General features: G+C 42.4%; 1 protein-coding gene across 1 annotated transcript in view; it reads left to right on the top strand.

Annotated features, from left to right (window-relative positions):
- rims4 (regulating synaptic membrane exocytosis 4) overlaps window positions 1–23,207 on the top strand; it is a 97,460-nt gene extending 74,253 nt beyond the window's left edge. Inside the window, exons 3-6 of the mRNA XM_045223104.1 lie at window positions 16,234–16,346; window positions 16,677–16,778; window positions 17,063–17,202; window positions 20,950–23,207. Of these exons, the coding sequence (XP_045079039.1) occupies window positions 16,234–16,346; window positions 16,677–16,778; window positions 17,063–17,202; window positions 20,950–21,168 (574 nt within the window). The 3' untranslated portion in view covers window positions 21,169–23,207. The remainder of the gene's footprint in view (window positions 1–16,233; window positions 16,347–16,676; window positions 16,779–17,062; window positions 17,203–20,949) is intronic.
- Window positions 23,208–25,882: the final 2,675 nt, after the last annotated feature.

Genomic DNA, 25,882 nt, shown 5'->3' with positions numbered 1-25,882 from the left:
CATCCGCCGCCATCACCTCATGTTTCAGCATGATAATGCACTGCCCCATGTCACAAGGATCTGTACACAATTTCTGGAAGCTGAAAATGTCCCAGTTCTTCTATGGCCTGCATACGCACCAGACATGTCACCCATTGAGCATGTTTGGGATGCTCTGAGTCGACATGTATGACAGCGTGTTCCAGTTCCCGCCAATATCCAGCAACTTCGCAAAGCAATTGAAGAGGAGTGGGACAACATTCCACAGGCCACAATCAACAGCCTGATCAACTCTATGCGAAGGAGATCTGTCGCACTTCATAAGGCAAATGGTGGTCATACCAGATACTGACTCGTTTTCTGATCCACGCCCCTACCTTTTTTTAAAGGTATCTGTGGCCAACAGATGCATATATGTATTCCCAGTCATGTGAAATCCATAGATTAGGGCGTAATTAATTTATTTCAATTGACTGATTTATATGAATTGTAACTCACTAAAGTCTTTGAAATTGTTGCATGTTGTTTATATTTTTGTTCAGTGTAGTTCAATGTAGTTCAGTGTAGTTCAATTCAATGCATCCTGAGCCCCCTTCTCCCCCAACCACAGTTATTTGGTGAAAGCCAGACTGCCTGGAGAGGCACCTGTGCTCTTGTACTCAGCTCATCCACTTTCCCTTTGAATTTCATTCCGTTGGGGCGTAAATGCTGCCAAGAATCACACATCAAGTAATTCCCTTAATTCTGCCTTCAGGCTGGTGGTTTAGCTGCTTCTCGGTGCTGGCCTGCTGCTTTCTGCCATAGACAGGATGTCCAAACTCCAGCCTCATTGTCAGACACCATTAAGCCAAAACTGCCACTGTTATATAAGAGCACTGTATTCCACAGCACCAAAACACTGGCAGTTCTCTATCTAATGTTTTATCGACATTAGCCCATAGGGGTTTGCCTGGAATATTTGAGGAGGAAAGGCTGATGTTGTGTTGAAGGGAGGTGTACTAGGAGTGAGTTTATTGACACATTATTATATACAGTACCAGTCAAAGGTTTGGACGCACCTAGTCATTCAATGGTTTTTCTTTATTTTTACTATTTTCTACATTGTAGAATAATAGTGAAGACATCACAACTATGAAATAACACATGGAATCATGTAATAACCAAAGAAGTGTTAAACAAATCAAAATATATTTTAGATTCTTCAAAGTAGCCACTCTTTGCCTTGATGACTGCTTTGCACACTCTTGGCATTCTCTCAACAAACTTCATGAGGTAGTCACCTGGAATGCATTTCAATTAACAGGTGTGTCTTGTTGCTGCACAGCTATTTTCAAGTCTCTCCAGAGATGTTCAATCAGGTTCAAGTCCGGGCTCTGGCTGGGCCACTCAAGGACATTCAGAGACTTGTCCTGAAGCCACTCCTGTGTTGTTTTGCCGTGTGCTTAGGGTCGTTGTCCTGTTGGAAGGTAAACTTTTGCCCCAGTCTGAGGTCCTGAGTGCTCTGCAGCAGGTTTTCATCAAGGATCTCTCTGTACTTTGCTCTGTTCATCTTTCCCTCGATCCTGACTAGTCTCCCAGTCCCTTCCACTGAAAAACATCCCCACAGCATTATGCTGCCACCACCATGCTTCACGGTAGAGATGGTTACAGGTTTCCTCCAGACGTGACGCTTGGCATTCAGGCCAAAGAGTTCAATCTTGATTTCATCAGACCAGAGAATCTTGTTTCTTATGGTCTGAAAGTCCTTTAGGTGCCTTTTGGCAAACTCCAAGCGGGCTGTCGTGCCTTTTACTGAGGAGTGGCTTCCGTCTGGTCACTCTACCGTAAAAGCCTGATTGGTGGAGTGCTGCAGAGATGGTTGTCTTTCTGGAAGGTTCTCCCATCTCCACAGAGGAACACTGGAGCTCTGTCAGAGTGACCATGGGGTTCTTGGTCACCTCCCCGACCAAGGCCCTTCTCCCCCGATTGTTCAGTTTGGCCAGCTCTAGGAAGAGTCTTGGTGGTTCCAAACTTCTTCCATTTAAGTATGATGGAGGCCACTGTTTTCTTGGGGACCTTCAATGCTACAGAAATGTTTTGGTACCCTTCCCCAGATCTGTGCCTCAACGATATCCTGTCTCGGAGCTCTACGGACAATTCCTTCGACCTTTTGGCTTCGTTATTGCTCTGACATGCACTGTCAACTGTGGGACCTTATATAGACAGGTGTGTGCCTTTCCAAATCATGTCCAATCAAGTTGTAGAAACATCTCAAGGATGATCAATGGAAACAGGATGCACCTGAGCTCAATTTCGATTCTCATAGCATGGGTCTGAATACTTATGTAAATAAGGTATTTCTGTTTTTATTTTTAATAAATGAGCAACATTTCTAAATACCTGTTTTCGCTTTGTCATTAGGGAGTATTGTGTGTAGATTGATGAGGAACATTTTTTTATTTAATCCATTTTAGAAGAAGGCTGTAACCTAACAAAATGTGGAAAAAGTGAAGGGGTTTGAATACTTTCTGAATGCACTGTAGGGGATACAACCATCCCAGCTCTGCAGATTTTGCTGCGACGAGGCAGAATCAGTAGATCATTTGTTTTGGTACTGTCCATACGTAGGTTGTTTTTGGTTGCAGGTTCAGGAATGGCTGAATAATTGCAACATTTATCTGGAGCTAACTCTGCAAATAGCACTGCTGGGTGATTTAAAAAGTCATAGTCAATCGATCAATAATATAATAATACTCTTAGCAACAACAACAAAAATATTAAATTCACAATATGTAGAATCTATGAGAATAGTAAGGTTCAGAACGTATGTGAAACATCACAGCACAGTTGAAAAATATATGGCAAATAGAAATCAAAACTGGATGGTGTTCAGAGATAGATGGGAGGGGTTGAGTGGAGCTGAAAGATGGGACTAAAAACAAACAAAAGATAACTATTGTAAAATATACTGTGTCCGTAAAAGTAGAAGCTAAGAGTTGTTGTCCATTAGTTTACTCCAATTAGGGGAAGGATGGTAGGATTAGGGCAAAATATTTAAAAAATATATATTTTATTTGTATATTTATAAAATAATATATGGGGGATTGGAAATTATGCAGACAATTACATTGATGGAAGCCACAATCTATCTGCAATAATAATAATTGACGCATTACATTTAAAAAAACATTTTAGTCATTTAGCAGACGCTCTTATCCAGAGCGACTTACAGTTAGTGAGTGCATACATTTTCATTACTAAGGGTGGCCATTGTTATGTTTAGATGTTGTCATTGAATGACTCAGCCCGTTACAGGACATGACAACATACTCTTTCATTTACAGTAGGGGAGCTGAGATACTATAACAAAGTGTAATAAAGTGTCTGTAGTTGAGTCTCCCAGGTCAGTGTTACACACTACTGACATTGACTGCAGATGTAATTACTGTATATTTGGCATCACCTGACTTATTGTTCTAGGTTCACAGGTGCATTTGATTTCACAGTCCACTTTTTACCTGGTATTTACATTATACAGTTATTCTTCCTTTAAAAGTTTCGAGCTTATGCCGCGATCGTTTGTGGTAGATGGTGGCAGATTGTGGTAAATTGCGTCATTCTATCATTGCACCACAGTATCACAAGGGGGAGGTAGAACGCTATCTATCGGTAGTCTAAACTGTGGCAAAAATTAACTATCTTTTCATAAATTAATGTAGGTGTGAATGTTTCTCTTCTCTGGCACTAGATTCTTGCATCAGGCAAAAAAAAGAATTGCTGGTGGTGGTCCTGGAGTTGAGAGAGAACTTGGGTAAATACAATGGCACAATTTTACTTGACATGTGGACTGATATTTTTTTTTAAATAGGCACGGTGGGCACTTTTGGTTTCTCTCTCTCTCTAAAAACAGAAATAAATAATTCTAAATAACAAACTGGCTTTATTTACCACAGTGTGAAAGAGTGATAGCCCCTCTATATGAAGTGAGTTTCTGAAACATGGAGTCCTTCTTTGCTGATGTGAAGAAGAAAATGAATGAGAATCCAGCGAGGATAGGGAGGGGAAAAGGTTGCCCATATTTTCAAGACCTGAGCTATTTTATTTATTTATGAAATGTACATTCACACCTCCATTAATTTACAAAAGGATAGTCTAATAGCTCGGCTAGGTGTGAAAAATCCCCAATTTGTGCCACATTTTAGACTACCGATAGATGCTGCGGTCAGTCAGAGTTGAGTCCTATTGTAAAGTGTAGCCTAATGGCAAAAAAAGGGCAAACTGGCAATGTATTTGATGTTTACAGTGGCTTGCGAAAGTATTCACCCCCTTGGCATTTTTCCTATTTTGTTGCCTTACAACCTGGAATTAAAATGGATTGTTTGGAGGCTTGTATCATTTCATTTACACAACATGCCTACCACTTTGAAGATGTAAAATATTTTTTTGTGTGAAACAAACAAGTTATAAGACAAAAAAAACAGAAAACTTGAGCGTGCATAACTATTCACCCACCCCAAAGTCAATACTTTGTAGAGCCACCTTTTGCAGCAATTACAGCTGCAAGTCTCTTGGGGTATGTCTCTATAAGCTTGGCACATCTAGCCACTGGGATTTTTCCCCATTCTTCAAGGCAAAACTGCTCCAGCTCCTTCAAGTTGGATGGGTTCCGCTGGTGTACAGCAATCTTTAAGTCATAACACAGATTCTCAATTGGATTGCGGTCTGGGCTTTGACTAGGCCATTCCAAGACATTTTAAATGTTTCCCCTTAAACCACTCGAGTGTTGCTATAGCAGTATGCTTAGGGTCATTTTCCTGCTGGAAGGTGAACCTCCGTCCCAGTCTCAAATCTCTGGAAGACTGAAACAGGTTTCCCTCAAGGATTTCCCTGTATTTAGCACCATCCATCATTCCTTCAATTCTGACCAGTTTCCCAGTCCCTGCCGATTAAAAACATCCCCACAGCATGATGCTCTCGGGGTGATGAGAGGTGTTGGGTTTGCGCCAGAGATAGCGTTTTCCTTGATGGCCAAAAGGCCAGAGTACCTTCTTCCATATGTTTGGGGAGTCTCCCACATGGCTTTTGGCGAACACCAAACGTGTTTGCTTATTTTTTTCTTTAAGCGATGGCTTTTTTCTGGTCACTCTTCTGTAAAGCCCAGCTCTGTGGAGTGTACGGCTTAAAGTGGTCATATGGACAGATACTCCAATCTCCGCTGTGGAGCTTTGCAGCTCATTCAGGGTTATCTTTGGTCTCTTTGTTGCCTCTCTGATTAATGCCCTCCTTGTCTGGTCCGTGAGTTTTGGTGGGCGGCACTCTCTTGGCAGGTTTGTTGTGGTGCCATATTCTTTCAATTTTTTCATAATGGATTTAATGGTGCTCCGTGGGATGTTCAAAGTTTCGGATATCTTTTTATAACCCAACCCTGATCTGTACTTCTCCACAACTTTGTCCATGACCTGTTTGGAGAGCTCCTTGGTCTTCATGGTGCTGCTTGCTTGGTGGTGCCCCTTGATTAGTGTTATTGCAGACTCTGGGGCCTTTCAGAACAGGTGTGTGTATATATACCGAGATCATGTGACAGATCATGTGACACTTAGATTGCACACAGGTGGACTTTATTTAACTAATTATGTGACTTCTGAAGGTAATTGGTTGCACCAGATCTTATCTAGGGGCTTCATAGCAAAGGGGGTGAATACATATGCACGCACCACCACATTATTTATTTATTTATTTCATTTCACTTCACCAATTTTGACTATTTTGTGTATGTCCATTACATGAAATCCAAATAAAAATCCATTTAAATTACAGGTTGTAATGCAACAAAATAGGAAGAAAGCCAAGGGGGATGAATACTTTTGCAAGGCAATGTAAGTCGTTATCATACACAGGCTCACACGTATTTTATTTTAATATAATGTTCAATAGTTATGTCAAATTAGTAATAATGTTGTGAAGGGATGAATTATCTCTAGATGGAATTGGCTATTGTTCCTGTCAGATTTGTCACGATCGTCGGTGAGAGAGGAGGACCAAGGCGCAGCGTTGAAGGCGAACATATTTATTATATTAATGATCACACGATCAAAACAACAAAATGATGACGTGACAGTCAATGGTAAACACAAACCAAATACGAACAAGAAACCACAATGAAGGAGTGCCAAACGGCTACCTAAGTATGACTCCCAATCAGAGACAACGAGCTACAGCCGTCTCTGATTGGGAGCCACCCTGACCAACATAGATCTACAAAACCAGAAAGTGAAACCTAGAACACACATAGACTATACACACCCTGGCTCAACATATTAGAGTCCCCAGAGCCAGGGCGTGACAGTACCCCCCCCTAAAGGCGCGGACTCCGACCGCGCCCACCAAACACCACAGGGGAGGGACCGGGTGGGCACTCCGCTTAGGCGGCGGATCCGGCTCCGGGCCTGATCCCCGCTCCCTCTCCAACCCCCCAAAGTACCCCTGGTCCGGTCTGGCCCCGCTGGCCGGAGCTGGACTACACACTGGTGGAGCGGATTGCTCTAGCTCCGGCGTGAAGCATCTGACCGGTGCCGGACCAGCCACCGGTGGAACAGGCACGGGCCGTGCCGGACTGACGACGCACACCACTGGCTTGGTGTGGGGAGCAGGAGCGGGCCGAGCCGGGCTGTCGAAGCGCACCACTGACTTGGTGCGGGGAGCAGGAACGGGCCGAGCCGGGGTTGACGAGCGCACCACTGACTTGGTGCGGGGAGCAGGAACGGGCCGAGCCGGGCTGGACGAGCGCACCACTGACTTGGGGGCGGGGAGCAGGAACGGGCCGAGCCGGGTTGACGGGCGCACCACTGACTTGGTGCGGGGGAGCAGGAACGGGCCGAGCCGGGCTGGACGGAGCGCACCACTGACTTGGGGCGGGGAGCAGGAACGGGCCGAGCCGGGCTGACGAAGCGCACCACTGACTTGGTGCGGGGAGCAGGAACGGGCCGAGCCGGGCTGACGAAGCGCACCACTGACTTGGGGCGGGGAGCAGGAACGGGCCGAGCCGGGCTGACGAGCGCACCACTGACTTGGTGCGGGAGCAGGAACGGGCCGAGCCGGGCTGACGGGCGCACCACTGACTTGGTGCGGGGAGCAGGAACGGGCCGAGCCGGGCTGGACGGGCGCACCACTGACTTGGGGCGGGGAGCAGGAACGGGCCGAGCCGGCTGACGAGCGCACCACTGACTTGGTGCGGAGAGCAGGAACGGGCCGAGCCGGGCTGACGAGCGCACCACTGACTTGGTGCGCGGGAGCAGGAACGGGCCGAGCCGGGCTGGACGGGGCGCACCACTGACTTGGTGCGGGGAGCAGGAACAGGCCGAGCCGGCTGACGGGCGCACCACTGACTTGGTGCGGGGAGCAGGAACAGGCCGAGCCGGGCTGACGGGCGCACCACTGACTTGGTGCGGGGAGCAGGAACGGGCCGAGCCGGGCTGACGAAGCGCACCACTGACTTGGTGCGGGGAGCAGGAACAGGCCGGACCGTACTGGGGACACACACCACTGGTCCTACGCAGGGATCTGGAATGGGCCGGACCGGACTGGTAACACACCCCAGTACCTCTCGCCGTGCCTCTACACCTTCCACCCCCCTCTTCGACCAGTGGCCCCGTAACCTGGCGGCCTCCTCTGCCAATCCGCTGGGCCGCTCTGCCGCGGTCTCCTGCTGGCCCGTCGTCCACGGCGTTAGCCCCCCCCTAAAAAATTTCTGGGCGTCTCTCCTACCCGTGGACAAGGTCTCCATGTCCCTCGCCAGCCTTTCGCCCTTCTGCCTCAATGTCAAGCCCTTCTCTTCCTCACCCGGCTTGACCCAGTCGAGGAGGCGAAGGAGATCTGCTAGAGATCTCCCTGGCGATGGCTCCTGGACACGCTGCTTGGTCAAGTCTTGGTGGTTTCTTCTGTCACGATCGTCGGTGAGAGAGGAGGACCAAGGCGCAGCGTTGAAGGCGAACATATTTATTATATTAATGATCACACGATCAAAACAACAAAACGATGACGTGACAGTCAATGGTAAACACAAACCAAATACGAACAAGAAACCACAATGAAGGAGTGCCAAACGGCTACCTAAGTATGACTCCCAATCAGAGACAACGAGCTACAGCCGTCTCTGATTTGGAGCCACCCTGGCCAACATAGATCTACAAAACCAGAAAGTGAAACCTAGAACACACATAGACTATACACACCCTGGCTCAACATATTAGAGTCCCCAGAGCCAGGGCGTGACAAGATTGACCTGATTATTAATTGCAATAATTGTAACAGGCTCTCAGTTACTTTTTTTTGTAATTGCCCACTGATATTTGTGTTGTTTTTTAAATGTAAACACTAAAGGTAGACTGGGGAAAGTGTGAGGGTAGAGCGAGATTACTTTTACTCAAGGGGAGAGTGAGACAATAGCTAGACTGCTGTTTTACTTTTAAACTCAGTACTATTGTGTTCAATTTCGTAAAGCGGTGTTTCTTAACCAGGCAATGCTATATAGTAGGCTGGTACCTGGTGGTTACGGGGAAGCAAGCGAGTCGCTTGCTGCGTTGTGTAGCTATGATCGGAGGCGGAGCAGAGCCTGCCTGCCTGCCTGTTTGCCCACCCTCAGCGATTGCTTCACAGCAGCTCACCTGCTGATGTATTCTGCGTGTGACGGTGTGGCGCGTCCTTCCCACTGCTAGCTAGAGAACAGAACCCTTGCTGCGCTGCGCACCCAGTGCTGCTATTATTCTGCTTATCATAGTAGCTGTTGTGACTTTGGTTATGGTTATTCAAGATATTTTACTGGTTAATTACTGGAATAATTAATTGATCTAATTTATATAGTTAATTTGGTTATCCTGTCCAAATTAATCTAAGAGGGGCAACATTAAGGTTTGGATTATATAGAGAGAGACCCTTGAATTAACTCCCTTTGACGCATATGATAACATATTTTATATAATTGTTCAGTGTTCCCTGCAGCATACCGTAGCAACAGAACATATGATGCAACAATCTAAACAGCATTGTTGTCTGAAAAGCATCTAAACAATGTTTTGTAGTGATGGGAAATAAAGATCTTCAGAATTTTATTCCTCAATTTCACCTTTTATTGTAAAGGATAAATGTGAACTTCATCATCCAAGCATCACACAGACCACATCCACAGCCAAACTCATTCCATAAACCAGTCTAAATAACAGGTTAAACGGACAAAAAACAACACATAATTTAGCGACCTAACAGCTAGACTTGTTTACAATGTACCACATCTCTGGTGAGCACAAGGGAGAAATGTAATATTGTTTAGAAAAGAGATGCGTGTCAGCTAAGCTAACAGCAACTAAATTATTTGATGGCAGCCATGTTTTTTTAAATGTTTGACGAGCGAAAACTCCCATTTTTCAGCATATTGCAAATCTTCGATGTACTTGTTACAGTGTATACAAGAACCGGAGCACATGACTTGACAAGTCGTTTACCGTTTTTGATTAATCACTAAGCAAATAAAATGTTAACACCTCACAGATCATCACCCCAAATACAGTGGGGAAAAAAAGTATTTAGTCAGCCACCAATTGTGCAAGTTCTCCCACTTAAAAAGATGAGAGAGGCCTGTAGTTTTCATCATAGGTACACGTCAACTATGACAGATAAAATGAGAATTTTTTTCCCAGAAAATCACATTGTAGGATTTTTAATGAATTTATTTGCAAATTATGGTGGAAAATAAGTATTTGGTCAATAACAAAAGTTTCTCAATACTTTGTTATATACCCTTTGTTGGCAATGACACAGGTCAAACGTTTTCTGTAAGTCTTCACAAGGTTTTCACACACTGTTGCTGGTATTTTGGCCCATTCCTCCATGCAGATCTCCTCTAGAGCAGTGATGTTTTGGGGCTGTCGCTGGGCAACACGGACTTTCAACTCCCCTCCAAAGATTTTCTATGGGGTTGAGATCTGGAGACTGGCTAGGCCACTCCAGGACCTTGAAATGCTTCTTACGAAGCCACTCCTTCGTTGCCCGGGCGGTGTGTTTGGGATCATTGTCATGCTGAAAGACCCAGCCACGTTTCATCTTCAATGCCCTTGCTGATGGAAGGAGGTTTTCACTCAAAATCTCACGATACATGGCCCCATTCATTCTTTCCTTTACACGGATCAGTCGTCCTGGTCCCTTTGCAGAAAAACAGCCCCAAAGCATGATGTTTCCACCCCCATGCTTCACAGTAGGTATGGTGTTCTTTGGATGCAACTCAGCATTCTTTGTCCTCCAAACACGACGAGTTGAGTTTTTACCAAAAAGTCATATTTTGGTTTTATCTGACCATATGACATTCTCCCAATCCTCTTCTGGATCATCCAAATGCACTCTAGCAAACTTCAGACGGGCCTGGACATGTACTGGCTTAAGCAGGGGACACGTCTGGCACTGCAGGATTTGAGTCCCTGGCGGCGTAGTGTGTTACTGATGGTAGGCTTTGTTACTTTGGTCCCAGCTCTCTGCAGGTCATTCACTAGGTCCCCTGTGTGGTTCTGGGATTTTTGCTCACCGTTCTTGTGATCATTTTGACCCCACGGGATGAGATCTTGCGTGGAGCCCCAGATCGAGGGAGATTATCAGTGGTCTTGTATGTCTTCCATTTCCTAATAATTGCTCCCACAGTTGATTTCTTCAAACCAAGCTGCTTACCTATTACATATTCAGTCTTCCCAGCCTGGTGCAGGTCTACAATTTTGTTTCTGGTGTCCTTTGACAGCTCTTTGGTCTTGGCCATAGTGGAGTTTGGAGTGTGACTGTTTGAGGTTGTGGACAGGTGTCTTTATACTGATAACAAGTTCAAACAGGTGCCATTAATACAGGTAACGAGTGGAGGACAGAGGAGCCTCTTAAAGAAGAAGTTACAGGTCTGTGAGAGCCAGAAATCTTGCTTGTTTGTAGGTGACCAAATACTTATTTTCCACCATAATTTGCAAATAAATTCATTAAAAATCCTACAATGTGATTTTCTGGATATTTTTTTCTCAATTTGTCTGTCATAGTTGACGTGTACCTATGATGAAAATTACAGGCCTCTCTCATCTTTTTAAGTGGGAGAACTTGCACAATTGGTGGCTGACTAAATACTTTTTTCCCCCCACTGTATGTACTTAAAAATGTATCAATTGACCAATTGTACATTTGGGCTAACTCGTGAGGGACACCTGGGAGTCCTGATACAACATATGATGTTGTGTTGTCATCCTTTGTTGTATCAGTCTGAAACTTTGTACAGACACTGCTGCCCTCTTGTGGATAACATCTAAATTACCTCCTGCTTCCTATCTGAATGTATGGCCTTTGTTTTTCATTTCAAAGATGATGAAATAAAAATAGAAAACGTTTGTTTTATCTTTTACCAGATCTATTGTGTTATGTTCTCCTACATTCATTTCACATTTCCACAAACTTCAAAGTGTTTAATTTCACATAGTATCAAGAATATGCATATCCTTGCTTCAGGTCCTGAGCTACAGGCAGTTAGATTTGGGTATGTGATTTTAGGCGGAAATTGAAAAGAAGGGTCTGATCCTTAAGAGGTTAAAGAAATCAAAATATATTTTAGATTCTTCAAAGTAACCACCCTTTGCCTTGATGACAGCTGAGCACTTGTTGGCTGCTTTTCCTTCACTTTGCGGTCCAACTCATCCGAAGCCATCTCAGTTGGGTTGAGGTCGGAGGATTGTGGAGGCCAGGTCATCTGATGCAGCACTCCATCACTCTCCTTCTTGGTCAAATAACCCTTACACAGCCTGGAGGTGTGTTGGGTCATTGTCCTGTTGAAAAACAAATGATTGTCCCACTAAGCCAAAACCAGATTGGATGGCATATTGCATGCAGAATGCTGAAGTAGCCACGCTGGTTAAGTGTGCCTTGAATTCTAAATAAATCACAGACAGTGTCACCAGCAAAGCACCCCCACACTATCACAACTCCTCCTCCATGCTTCACGGTGGGAACTACACATGCGGAGATCATCCATTCACTTACACTGCGTCTCACAAAGACACAGCGTTTGGAACCAAAAATCTCAAATTTGGACTCCGGACCGAAGGACAAATTTCCACCGGTCTAATGTCCATTGCTCGTGTTTCTTGGCCCAAGCAAGTCTTTTCTTATTATTGGTGTCCTTTAGTAGTGGTTTCTTTGCATCAATTCGACCATGAAGGCCTGATTCACGTAGTCTCCTCTGAACAGTTGATGTTGAGATGTGTCTGTTACTTGAACTCTGTGAAGCATTTATTTGGGCTGCAATCTGAGGTTGGTAACTCTAATGAACTTATTGTCACGACCGTCTTGAAAGGGAGCAGACCAATACGCAGCGCGTTGAGTGAACATGATGACTTTAATGAGTAAAGCACGTAAATACAAAACAAAAGACGATAGTGAAGTCCAACAGTGACAAAGACTGAACCTGGAACAAAAACCCACAACACCCACAGGAAAACATACAGATAAATATGGCTCCCAATCAGAGATAACGAGCCGACAGCTGACACTCGTTACCTCCGATTGGGAGTCATTGAACCCAACAAAGAAATACAACACATAGAACCACCCAACCAAACAAAACACCACGAAACGAACACACCCTGGCTCAACACACAAAGTCCCGGAGCCAGAGCGTGACACTTATCCTCTGCAGCAGAGGTAACTCTGGGTCTTCCTTTCCTGTGGCGGTCCTCATGAGAGCCAGTTTCATCATAGCGCTTGATGGTTTTTGTGACTGCACTTGAAGAAACTTTCAAAGTTTTTCACATTTTCCAGATTGACTGACCTTCATGTCTTAAAGTAATGATGGACTGTTGTTTCTCTTTGATTATATGAGCTGTTCTTGCCATAATATGGACTTGGTCTTTTACCAAATAGGGCTATCTTCTGTATACCAACCCTACCTTGTCACAACACAACTGATTGGCTCAAACGCATTAAGAAGGAAAGGAATTCTACAAATTAACTTTTAACCAGGCACAACTGTTAATTGAAATGCATTCCAGGTGACTACCTCATGAATCTGGTTGAGAGAATGCCAATAGCGTGCAAAGCAGTCATCAAGGCAAAGGGTGGCTACTTTGAAGAATATCAAATATCAAATATATTTTGATTTGTTTAACACTTTTTTGGTTACGACATGATTCCATATATGTTATTTCATAGTTTTGATGTCTTCACTATTATTCTACAATGTAGAAAATAGTAAAAATAAAGAAAAACCCTTGAATCACTTTTGACTGGGACTGTACTTTGATAAGAACGCACACATGTCTCTTGCAACACCAGGGTTGTGGGTTCGATTCCCACGGGGGCCAGTATGAAAAAAATGTATGCACTCACTAACTGTAAGTCGCTCTGGATAAGAGCGTCTGCAAAATCACTAAAATGTAAATGTAAATGTAATGTCTAAAGTTATTATTTGTAAGGAAAACAACAATGAAGACAATGCAGGCGCCAGCCAGAAAATGTGCCAGGGGGAAAAAGTTCATGCAAGGCCTGTTCTGACTAGAGATGCACAAATGTCTGCACACTTGATCTGGGGAAACAGAGAAGTTTGTCCGCCTCAGTAAAGCCTCAAACATAAATTGTCCGCAACAATTCTTATGTGAATTAATGAGGAGGCGGAACACACCTCAAATCAAACTGTTAGAAAATAAAACTTTTTAGAAAATAATTTGAAATTGACAAGTTTAAACATAGCCTATAGATAATTAGCAGGCATTGTACCTTGGTTCGAGGGCAGCGCGGGTTAACTGTCCTGTTGCGTAACAATCACATTGTATAAAAAAACTCAAGCTGGAGCGATCATTAGAGATATTTGGAACTCGTGTGTGAAAATGTTAGCCCTTATACCGTTAATCCTATATCAACAGTCAATTTACTATATTCTCATTCTTAACAGTCGTCACTCTGAAACCTCAAGAACCCAGTCACTTGCAAATGAACTCAATGCCTCAAATAATTCATTAAAGTTTTATTTACTAGACTAAGTAAATTGGAAAATTAGGTAGTTAACCCATTACAGTCCAAGCCCTGTCTAAGCTATATGCAATTGTTTTAAGAAGGTCATACCAAGGATCATTTTGCTATTTGATTTGGAATTTTAAGCCCCCTTGAAGTATAAAAAAATATATATTAAAAAAATGATTTGATGAAAAATATTATTTGGCCTTACTGCTATTAGCCCATACAAACACATTTAATAACAGATTCACTACATGGTTTGTTCTGAAGTGTATGTCCTATATATGAGAGATATAATAAAGATTAGGATACATATATTTTTTTACATGTATTTAACCCCATATTTTTGGCACTAAACAGTTTCTATATACAGTATACTTCCATAAATGTTTTCAACTGGTACCGGGGGACCTTCAGACAAGTATTGTGTGGCCTGTGGGCGTCCTAGAGCAAAACAACTGACATGTACGCGTTCATGATAGTCTCACCTTTCCACAGAGGGGTAATAGTTTGTAAGCCAAACCGTTTGGATGCTATTTTGTGAGAAGCCTGATTTTCGGGATGTCTCATGGGCTGACAAACACCGCTCTAGCTCTGTTACCTTTCACCGCAGATGCGGAAGTGCGACATCGGCGAATGCGGTGGATATCTCTAGCTTAAACTAACAGATTTTTATGGGGATTGTTTTATTATGCTAATTTGATTTCTGCAGGGGAGCAGACATTTACTCTAGGGGGTTAATAGATACAGCATAATGGGATACAGCATAGTTTTTGAGGTGAGAATCTCCACATATCAATATAAATTAACTTCCATACTCAACTAAGCAAATACAACAGTACATAAGTTCACAAGACTTTTGAGGACAAGATAGTCTTATCAATTGAGGGGGAAATATGAGGCTCCACCAACACAGGCTTTCACAACTGTGAAATTATAGAGTTTCATCAACCAGGAATCGCCAATGGCTAGGCTATCAGTTCACATCAGAATGTGGACAATGCAGAGACAGTATTGATCATGGGTTGGTCAATTAGACCTGCCGTCTTACAACTAATCAATAACTTCCACCCACGTTACACACACAAGGCCACTTTCATACAATAGGAAGAATGTAACAGGGAAATTACTTGTGGTCTGTCTCCCTGTCTCTTACCTTTGGAGCTGAGGCCAGCGGGCCAGAAATAGCTCACAGCCGAAGGATTGATACCCACGTCTTCCTCTCTTTGTTCTCAGTTCTCAATCCAAGAAAGTAAAGTCTATTAAAGTGTATATAGTTATTTCTCTGATCTCCCAGGATGTATTGCTAACTCAGTCCGTCGGACTTGAATGAGCAACAGTGTGCTCCGCAGGGTCCTCTCGGGTGATTCTTCTGTCTGAATAGGATAATGCTTCCTCGATCAGTGTTTTGGCTTCTAAGGAGATGGGATCATTCGTTCAACGGGCATGGCGGCGCCTTGCTAAACTTGATCTACAGTATGTTTAGTAAGTCGTCTAATTTATAGGGAGACTCACAGAAGGCGGCTCTAATGGCCGGACAGTGTAGCACGGGAATGCCCCGTTGTTTCTAAGAACTCAACACATTTAAAGTTCATATGAGATAAACCTGAGATTTCCTCATAAGTGTTCATAGAATGTTTTTTTCTGTACAGAGAACAGTTTCAACATCTTTTCCATTAAATACATAGCCTGTAGAGTCCAAACATGACCATGGTTACTTCACATACTTTGTATGTTACAGCAAAATCCACATTATACTTATTTTATGACATAGGAGGATCAGAACAGAAATATCACATTATGTTTCAAGTTATATCAACATGTCATGAGTTTTTCAGTTTAATACATTGATAAGAAATGTGTTTAATATGTTCTGGTACTATTGGCACCCTTTTATCTTTGTTACGGAGAGTGGGAAGAAACAATTCCTGACTCTTCTTTCTTTCTTGGAACACAGCTCTGCCCCCCCACCCCCTAGTTACAAGTCATGAAAGTCGGGAATCGAGTAGTACTCGAGTCCGAGTCCTGGACTTGAGTACTGAAACACTGCCAAATGGTATAGTGACAGTTGTGTCAATAAATCTCAAAGAAACCTAAATGTAATAACTATGCAATTATTTGGTAATTACCTCTTTAACTATGTAATTCCTACCTAACTACCCGGTAGGGAGCTATTAAATAAAGCTTAACTGGGATTCCTGTTTTGAGAAGTGAAGCTAACAGTTTCTCCCATTTCTTCTTATCTCTCCTTTTTGCCAGTCTGAATTACAGTGGGATGTGCCTGGCCTCTGATACCCAATTCAGTGACTTCCTGGATGGGATGGGCCCTGCACAGTTTGTTGGGCGACAGACACTAGCCACAACATCATTGGGTGAGAATTACTAAACGCTGTGCTTGAGCTAAACCTGTGACTCAAGTCATTATAGTGGCTATACAGAACTTTTGCTCTGGAGCCAAAAAAGGTCCCCTAAATGGACGGATATATTGTGCAGAAATTACCTCATTGGACAGAAGGGGCAACACCTCACCACCCTCATGAGAAAAATATATAGTGTTTTTCTGAAAGTAAAGATTTGTGTGGTTTAATGAGTAATGAAATGGATTAATATTATTTCATGTGTATGAACCATACAGCCAACATTCAATAGTGGTATAGTTGGTGAGCGTGTCTATGCTCATAGATATGTTTATCATTATACAGGTGATGTTGAAATAGGCCTGCTGGAGAGAAATGGCCTCTTGGAGGTGGAGATCGTGCAGGCCAGAGGACTCACCCAGAAACCTGGATCCAAAGGACCTCCAGGTGAGCAAGGAGCTGCAACCATCTTATCCCTTTAGTTCTCTGGGGGATGATATCCGATCAGAACTCAAAACAAACCCTATATTGCTGCACTGGGAATGAGAAACAAAAAGTGTTTAAGACACTGCAAACCTTGTTCCTCATGGTGGATGTCTAAGTGTAATCTTTAATCTTGCAATCTGAAATGGGGGATGAAAAGTGTATCAGTGTGACCTGATTGCTTTGAGGTATCTACGCATGCCCCAGAGACACGCAATGTAATAATATTGGTCTTCTCTCATTGCCAGCGGCTTACATTAAAGTGTACCTACTTGAAAAGGGGGTATGCATTGCCAAAAAGAAGACAAAGTCAGTTAGGAAATCCCTGGACCCTCTGTATAACCAAGCGCTGGTGTTCTCGGAGAGTCCACAGGGGAAAGTCGTTCAGGTAAGGTAAAACAGACTTCATTCACTCTGAACAAAAATATAAACGCAACATGTAAAGTGTTGGTTCCATGTTGCATGAGCTGAAATAAAAGATCTCAGAAATGGAATGACTGACTACAGGAATGTCCACCAGAGCTGTTGCCAGATAATTTAATGTTAATTTCTCTACCATAAGTCGCCTCCAAAGTCGTTTTAGAGAATTTGGCAGTACGTCCAACCAGCCTCACAACTGCAGACCACGTGTAACCACGCCAGCCCAGGACCTCCACATCCAGCATATTCACCTGCGGGATCATCTGACACCAGCCACCCAGACAGCTGATGAAACTGTGGGTTTGCACAAACTGTCAGAAACCATCTCAGGGAAGCTCATCTGTTTGCTTGTCATCCTCACCAGGGTCTTGACCTGACTGCAGTTTGGCGTCATAACCGACTTCAGTGGGCAAATGCTCACCTTCGATGGCCACTGGCACGCTGGAGAAGTGTGCTCTTCACGGATGAATCCCGGTTTCAACTGTACCAGTCAGATGTATGGCATCATGTGGTCGAGCGGTTTTCTGATGTCAACGTTGTGAACAGAGTGCCCCATGGTGGCGGTGGGGTTATGGTATAGGCAGGCATAAGCTACGGACAACGAACACAATTGCATTTTATGGATTGCAATTTGAATGCACAGAGATACCGTGACGAGATTCTAAGGTCCATTGTCGTGCACATCATCTGCCGCCATCATCTCATGTTTCAGCATGATAATGCACAGCCCCATGTCGCAATCTGTACACGATTCCTGGAAGCTGAAAATGTCCCAGTTCTTCCATGGCCTGCATACTCACCAGACATGTCATGCATTAAGTATGTTTGGGATGCTCTGGATTGACATGTATGGCAGTGTGTTCCAGTTCCCGCCAACATCCAGCAACTTCGCACAGCCATTGAAGAGGAGTGGGACAACATTCCACAGTCCACAATCAACAGCCTGATCAACTCTTTGAAAGGAGGCAAAAGGTGGTCACACCAGATACTGACTGGTTTTCGGATCCACGCCCCTACCTTTTTTTTTAAGGTACAGAATCTGTGACCAACAGATGCATATCTGTATTCCCAGTCATGTGAAATCCATAGATTAAGGCCTAATTTATTTATTTCTATTGACTGATTTCCTTATATGAACTGTAACTCAGTAAAATCCTTGAAATTGTTGCATGTTGCGTTTATATTTTTGATCAGTGTACATGTATATATACATCAGTTTCATGTTCATAAGTGGATGCAACAGAAAGCATTTTCAAATGTTTTGCAACAGAAAACAACATTTGCATCCCAGGTCCAGGTAGCCCCGCCCTTTTCCTGTCTGTTTCCTTCCATTTGGTGCCTAATGAACACGATCCTGGTGGTCTCCATAGTAATTACAAAAGCAGTGACTGTGGCAATCAAAGATATCTCTAAACATTTACTCATATTGATGTAAACCTCAAATGAACAGGACGACTGGGTACTGTTAACACTAGAAGCGCAGAGACGGTCATTTTGACATCATGTGAATTTAAAATTGTAATATTTCTGCAATCTTTTAAGTAATGTCCTGCTCCGTCCTTGGCTTTTTGTAAATAAGTATATTTACAGTGCCTTCAGAAAGTATTCATACCCCTTGACTTATTCCACATGTTGTTGTGTTACAGCCTGAATTCAAAATTGATTAAATATTTTATTTTTCTCACCCATCTACACACAAAATGAGAAAGTAAAAACATGTTTTCCTGGGTAAGTCTCTAAGAGCTTTCCACACCTGGATTGTTCAACATTTGCCCATTAATTTTCAAAATTCTTCAAGCTCTGTCAAGTTGGTTGTTGATCATTGCTTTTTACATTTTACATTTTTAGTCATTTAGCAGACGCTCTTATCCAGAGACACATTTATTTATTTATTTTATACTGGCCCCCCGTGGGAATCGAACCCACAACCCTGGCGTTGCAAACGCCATGCTCTATCAACTGAGCTACATCCCTGCCGGCCATTCCCTCCCCTACCCTGGACGACGCTGGGCCAATTGTGCGCCGCCCCATGGATCTCCCGGTCGCGGCCGGCTGCGACAGAGCCTGGATTCGAACCAGGATCTCTAGTGGCCACTGCGTCACTCAGGAGTACATTGCTAGACAACCATTTTCAGTTCTTGCCATAGATTTTCAAGTAGATTTAAGTCAAAACTGTAACTCGGCCACACAGGAACATTCACTGTCTTCTTGGTAAGCAATTCCAGTGTAGATTTGGCCTTGTGTTTTAAGTTATTGTCCTGCTTGAAAGTGAATTAATCTCCCACTGTCTGGTGGAAAGCAGACTGAACCAGGTTTTCCTCTAGGAATTTGTTTCTTTTTTTCCCCTGAAAAACTTCCCAGTCCTTAACAATTACAAGGATACCAATAACATGATGCAGTATTGCTTTAGTGCTTTGTTACAAACTGGATGCATATTTTGTAAAAAAAAAATTTTTTGCACAGGCTTATTTTCACTCTGTCAATTAGGTTAGTATTGTGGAGGAACTAGAATGTTGATGATCCATCCTCAGTTTTCTCCTGTCACTGCCATTAAACTCTGTAACTGTTTTAAAGTCACCATTGGCCTCATGGTGAAATCTCTGTGTGGTTACCTTCCTCTCCGGAAACTGAGTTAGGAAGGACACCTGTATCTTTTTAGTGACTGGGCATAATGATACACCATCCAAAGTGTAATTAATAACTTCACCATGCTCAAAGGATATTCAATGTCTGCTTTTTTAATCTACCAATAGGTGCCCTTCTTTGCGAGGCATTGAAAACCATTCCTGGTCTTTGTGGTTGAATCTGTGTTTGAAATTCACTGCTTGACTGAGGGACTTCACAGATCATTTTATGTGTGGGGAACAGAGATGAGGTAGTCATTCAAAAATCATGTTAACTCTATTATTGCACACAGAGTCCATTCAACTTATGTGACTTGTTAAGCACATTTTTACTCCTAAACTTATTTAGTTTTGCCATAACAAAGGGGTTGAATACTTATTGACTCAAGACATTTGGGCTTTTCAGTTTTAATTAATTTGTTAACATTTCGAAAAACATAATTCCACTTTGATATTATGGGGTATTTTGTGTAGGCCAGTAACACAAACTCTAAATGTAATCAATTTTAAATTCAGGCTGTAACACAACAAAATGTGGAATAAGTCAAGGGGTGTGAATACTTTCTGAAGGCACTGTAACACAATGACTTTGTTAGAAGTTTGAAATCACAGAGTTATTAGCAGTTTTAGGAGGACATGTCATATTTCCCCCCTGCCCTTCCTTCATCCGACAGCTGGTTGCCCATCTGATAATGGCCCATCGAAAACGACATTTCACACATATAATAATAGATGAAGCCTAAAGACAATATTAAATTGGCAATAGTCTGATGGGTGACAAAAAAATCAACATCATGTAAAGTATATCTAAAAGTGTAGAGTCATCTACCATTAGCAATTGAGGGAGAAATGGGATTGTGTCGCCAGTGGAACCAATGCGGAAACAGTCCCAGAGGAAACCGATGATGGTCATTTATTATTTTGTCCTGCAGTAAATAACATCTCTATTTGTCTCAGATTAATTTAGAGCGTATCAACATATGCATTTGGAATAGTGGATATATAGTATCAAAGAGATTCATCTAGAGCTTTTCCAGTCCTTAGAAAATAATAGTACCTTCACTGATATTCCCATTTCTTTCCTCCAACAGGTGATTGTTTGGGGAAACTACGGACGCATGGATCGTAAATGCTTCATGGGTGTTGCCCGCATTTTATTGGAGGAGCTGGATTTGACGAGCATGGTGATTGGCTGGTATAAGCTTTTCCCCACCTCGTCCATGGTGGACCCCACGATGGCCCCGTTGATAAGGCACTCTTCCCAGCTGTCCTTGGAGAGCACCGTGGGCCCATCCTTTGAACGCTCTTAAGACCTCTGGGTACTGGCTCTTTTTGAACATACCCTTCTATTTGTGTGCCCTCCAAAGGAAGGTACCACACCTTCAGAGGAACATATGCCTGACCGTAGTGTACAGCTCTGAGATGATGAATGTGACACTGGCCTTGCACTGTTTAAAAAAATATATATTTTAAAGGGGCGCCAAAGGTCTAGGAAGACTTTGAGCACAGGACTTATTCTTGACTTGGGCTGTTTCTTCTTACATGGTACAATGGTATAATCTGTGTCTTTTGGATAGAATTATGTCAATGATGGTGCAAGAGAGAGATTTGCAACCCTCTACTGGGGAGGTTACCATCCTGTGTTCTGTTTGCAGACATTGGGTCTGAAGCTGAAGGTTGCATCACAGAGGGGAATGTGCAATATCATGGTTATACTGTAGCTGGTATAGGAAAAAACAAGCCAACACAAGTTCTAGACATCCAACAGCAAGAGAAGCAGATTCTCTCTACAATAATAGAATTTGTAAAACCAGGCTGAGAATTCTGATTTGGATCGAGCTTAAGTGTTGTTTGAATATATTTAAGATTGTCTTTGATGCTTGGCTAACATTTTAACATTTTCAACTGTGCCAATTTACCAGCAAGTGTCTTGACTTTGTGGCTTGTGCCATTGTTCACTGAAAAGGGGTAATTTTGGAACGGAAACATTTGATGACAGCTCGTGACGGGGCACTGAGAGGATATATGACAGATATATAATGAAATCAAATGAATTTACAGAAGAACATGTGTGCACATTGTATAGCTGTACGGTAATTAGAATAACATGTATTTTATTTGGGCACTTTATTATTGATGTTTTTCTATTAATGTTAGTCTTCAGTGAGCCAAGAACAGAGACACAGAACTTTGGTATCCCAGTAAGGTTGTAGCATTAGGTGGTAGCGTCAGCATGACAGAATACCTTATTAGCTTATCACAAAATAATAAGATTAAGCAGGGGCGGATAGGTCCCAGAAATCTAAACTAAAGTGTAAATTGATTAAGGAGCTAAAGGACAAGAAACACACAGTGCCAACGAACACTTAAGAGGAACCGGTGGCCAGGCAATCACCTGCTGGGTGTCGACGGAACGGTGCCGATTCAACATGTAGAATGGTCAGGAAATAAATAATTTTGGCCAAAGTTCTGGTCAGAGGGTAAAGGATGGACACCCACTGCTTTTAACCATTCACTGGCATTCACTTGCGCATTGTGTATTGTCCTTAACATGTAGCAGTTAAGTTCAGATTCATAGAGATAATTGCAGTACTGACTTGTGTGCTACTGTGGAAAACAGAATAGCTGTATTAAATATTAAGAAACAAGTGTATTTGTTCCCTTTAAGTATTATACAGCACACATTGGTATCTTTTTTGACAATATAAAATGTCCAATGCTGTGCAAAAACTCTGAACCACACCTGATAAATCAAACCTGTGTCAAATACAGATGTCAAATACTTCCAAATACTTAATTTAGCTTGGAGTTTGCACTTCTGGGACTATTCCATTGGTTTCATTGTACATGCAAACTAAATCAAGCGCAGCTCAAGTACTTGAACGTTTTTGACAAAAGTATCTGACCTGGATCTAGCTAAAATGAGTCTACATGTTGCGTATAATGTATTAAGTCTAAATTAGAATGAAATGTTCAAAATATATATATATGGATACAACATTTTTTAAATGCTAAATTAACTTGAAGACAAAATTCAAGTCTTAAGATGAACACTAAGGCTTAGATTCAATTAAAACAAGTGTTAACCGGCAATAACAAACACCTGCATAGCGGATGTTTTGGCAGTGTTGGAACTGCATTGGAGCTGTCAAATCTGTAAGCAGCTTCTCTTGCAATCATTGTCAGGAAGCCACACCCTCCCCATTTGCATTAGAAGTTCAGAACAAGAAAGTGTAGGCTGTATAGAAATAATTATGCTCAAATTGAAAATTCATTAAACAAAATAATGAGGATTTATATAATCCTAATCGAGGTGTAGATTACATCTCACATTCCAGTGTTCGAACTTGTAAACAAGGCATCATGGGATTTCTCTTAATGCGACTTGCATGGGATTTCTCTTAATGCGTGCAGCCAATGGCAATGTCCGCTTTAGGTATAATGCCAGGAGCCGCTTGTGGATTTGACAGCTCTAAGGCAGTTCCACCTCCGACACAGCCAAAACAACTGCTATGAGGATGTTGGCTAAAGCGGATCTCATTGAATCAAACACTTAATTGTAGACGCAACATCAAAGTGGAAAAAATTTGAGCTCTCTAGAGCAGCTAGCACTGGTACAGGAATATGCTACCAAGACTTACTGTTCAGAAACATTTATTTGTCTAATAAATATCTTCATTGTGTAAAGCAATAAGTAGCAGCACCCATTTACAATAATCCACAACAAACCATGTTTTTGTCCATCGAATTGTGATATATTAGGCTAAAACTACAATTAAGCTAATACAACCTGTAAGTCATTTCTGTGCAAACCAGTGTCAGCAGGTGTGGACAGTGGGGTCCGAAATTGACACGCTTGATAAAGATGTGCAATAATGACTGTATAAAATAAATAATTGAAATACTGTTTACTCAAGAAAAATTGGGAAATTAGATTATTTTATACAGTGGTTCTTCCTTTAAAAGTTGTGTCATAATGTAGCACAGCTTGCAGGATGCTGCAGGATTGTACAGCAGGTTACAGTGCATGAAGTCATGGTATTTTACTGTCAGCCATTGTGGCCGTTAATGCTTGTTGAAACCACCAGAGGGCATCTTTGAGGGTGTCTTTATGAAGCTTGATTACTTTATGAAGCTTGCTTACTTTCCCAAATAATCCTACAGAGGTCCATGCAGGCCAGACGTTTTGATTGTGCTATAGTAGCTTTCAGATAGGGTATAGCAGAGAAATAAATCTGAAAACATGCTATTCTGTTCTTTTGAAATAAATTGTCTTAGTATCATGTTTTTTTATGACCTTCCTAAACAAGATATGAATGGATTTCTTTGTGATTGTGTATATTACATTGATTTATTAGACTGGTGGCTATTGATAGACTACTCGTTAAGTCCTAGCTATTCTACTGTTAATATGCATACCGCGCAGCAGACCTTCATGCGCTTTGAGGATGAAATGCTCAGTAAGTTTTTGTCTTTTATGATATTTATCTTAATGTAGGCCTACTGCTAGAGTGTAAAATACACATATTTTGGTAAATTCAGGGACAGGTGGGTTCAAGGTTTTTATTGAAATGACATGGAGCTGTAGGACTAAGTGTCCTGTTTACTGTAGCTGTCTTAACATAACTTACATTCATGCATTTGTGCATGTCATCACCCCAGACAGCACACGAACATCTCACCAACGTCTGCCTGGGCCAATTTAATGGCTCATCAATGCGTGAACTGTGACCAGTGTCCATCACTACTGTAAGCCGAGAACTGTATTCTAAAAATATAAACATAGCATCTACAGTGGTAGAAATATATTATTGAATTAGATTCTTTTTTTTTTTACTATTTCATAATGCATATGTTTATTAGGCTACTGGGCAGTGTCTTTAAATACAATCAAGCGTTTCAGTTATAAAACGAAATTATCAGACCTCAGGATAAGATCCAGATGCAGACAGCTCGAAGTAACAAAAGTTTATTACAACAACAGGGGCAGGCAAGCAACAGGTCAAGAGCAGGCAGAGGTCAGTAATCCAGAGCAGAGTCCGAAAGGTACTGAACGGCAGGCAGGCTCAGGGTCAGGGTCAGGCAGAGGTCAGTAATCCAGGGCAGTGTCACAAGGTACAGAACGGCAGGCAGGCTCAAGGCAGGCAGAATGGTCAAAACCGGGAAAACTAGAAAACAGGGACTACAGAGAAAACAGGAGTACGGGAAAACCGCTGGTAGGCTGGACGAGACAAGACGAACTGGCAACAGACAAACAGAAAACACAGGTATATATGCACGGGGGTAATGGGGAAAATGGGCAACACTTGGAGGGGAGTGGAGACAAGCACAAGACAGGTGAAACAGATCAGGGTGTGACAGAAATAACAAAGGGAGCCTTGAATAATTAAACAATAAATAAACCACAACATGTCGGCTAAAGCAATTGAATTCAGGAATTAATTCAACTGTTTTTAATCTTGGCTGTACTGAAGACTATAAAACCTTTTTTGTTAGAACAAACTATATGGGATTGATTATACGTGTTTGAAAACAGCTGTCCATCACTACTGTAAACCGAGAACTGTATTCTAAAAACAAAAACACAGCATCTACAGTGGTAGAAATATATTGTAGAACTATTATTTAAAAAAAATTACGGTTTCAAAATGCATATGTTTATTAGGCTACTGTGCAGTGTGACAAAAACCAAAAAGACAATGAGATGTTTACTGTAGCTTACATAATAAACATAGTAAAGTGCCTAATTCCTTAGATAAGGGAGAGCAGGCCATGTCCAGACTTTCTCGAGACCTCAAGTACTCATTAAATCTGTCTTTAATACTTTTTCGGGTTGCATCACTCATGGACAGAAACTTCTGAGACACAGTATTTATGATGAACACTCGGAGGTTCACTGGTAAGCCACAATTGCCTCGGGATCCATCCCAGTTGGTATTCTGTGTCCACTAAGGGTATCTCTCTTCGGTTACACATCCTTGGAACAGCAGAACAGCATAACGGTCCGGACGGCCCTTGCTGTGC

This window comes from Coregonus clupeaformis, chromosome 10, assembly GCF_020615455.1.
Source record: "Coregonus clupeaformis isolate EN_2021a chromosome 10, ASM2061545v1, whole genome shotgun sequence".
Lineage (NCBI taxonomy): Eukaryota > Metazoa > Chordata > Actinopteri > Salmoniformes > Salmonidae > Coregonus > Coregonus clupeaformis.
Note: the sequence above shows the minus strand (reverse complement) of the source record. Positions and strands in the feature narration are given on the sequence as shown.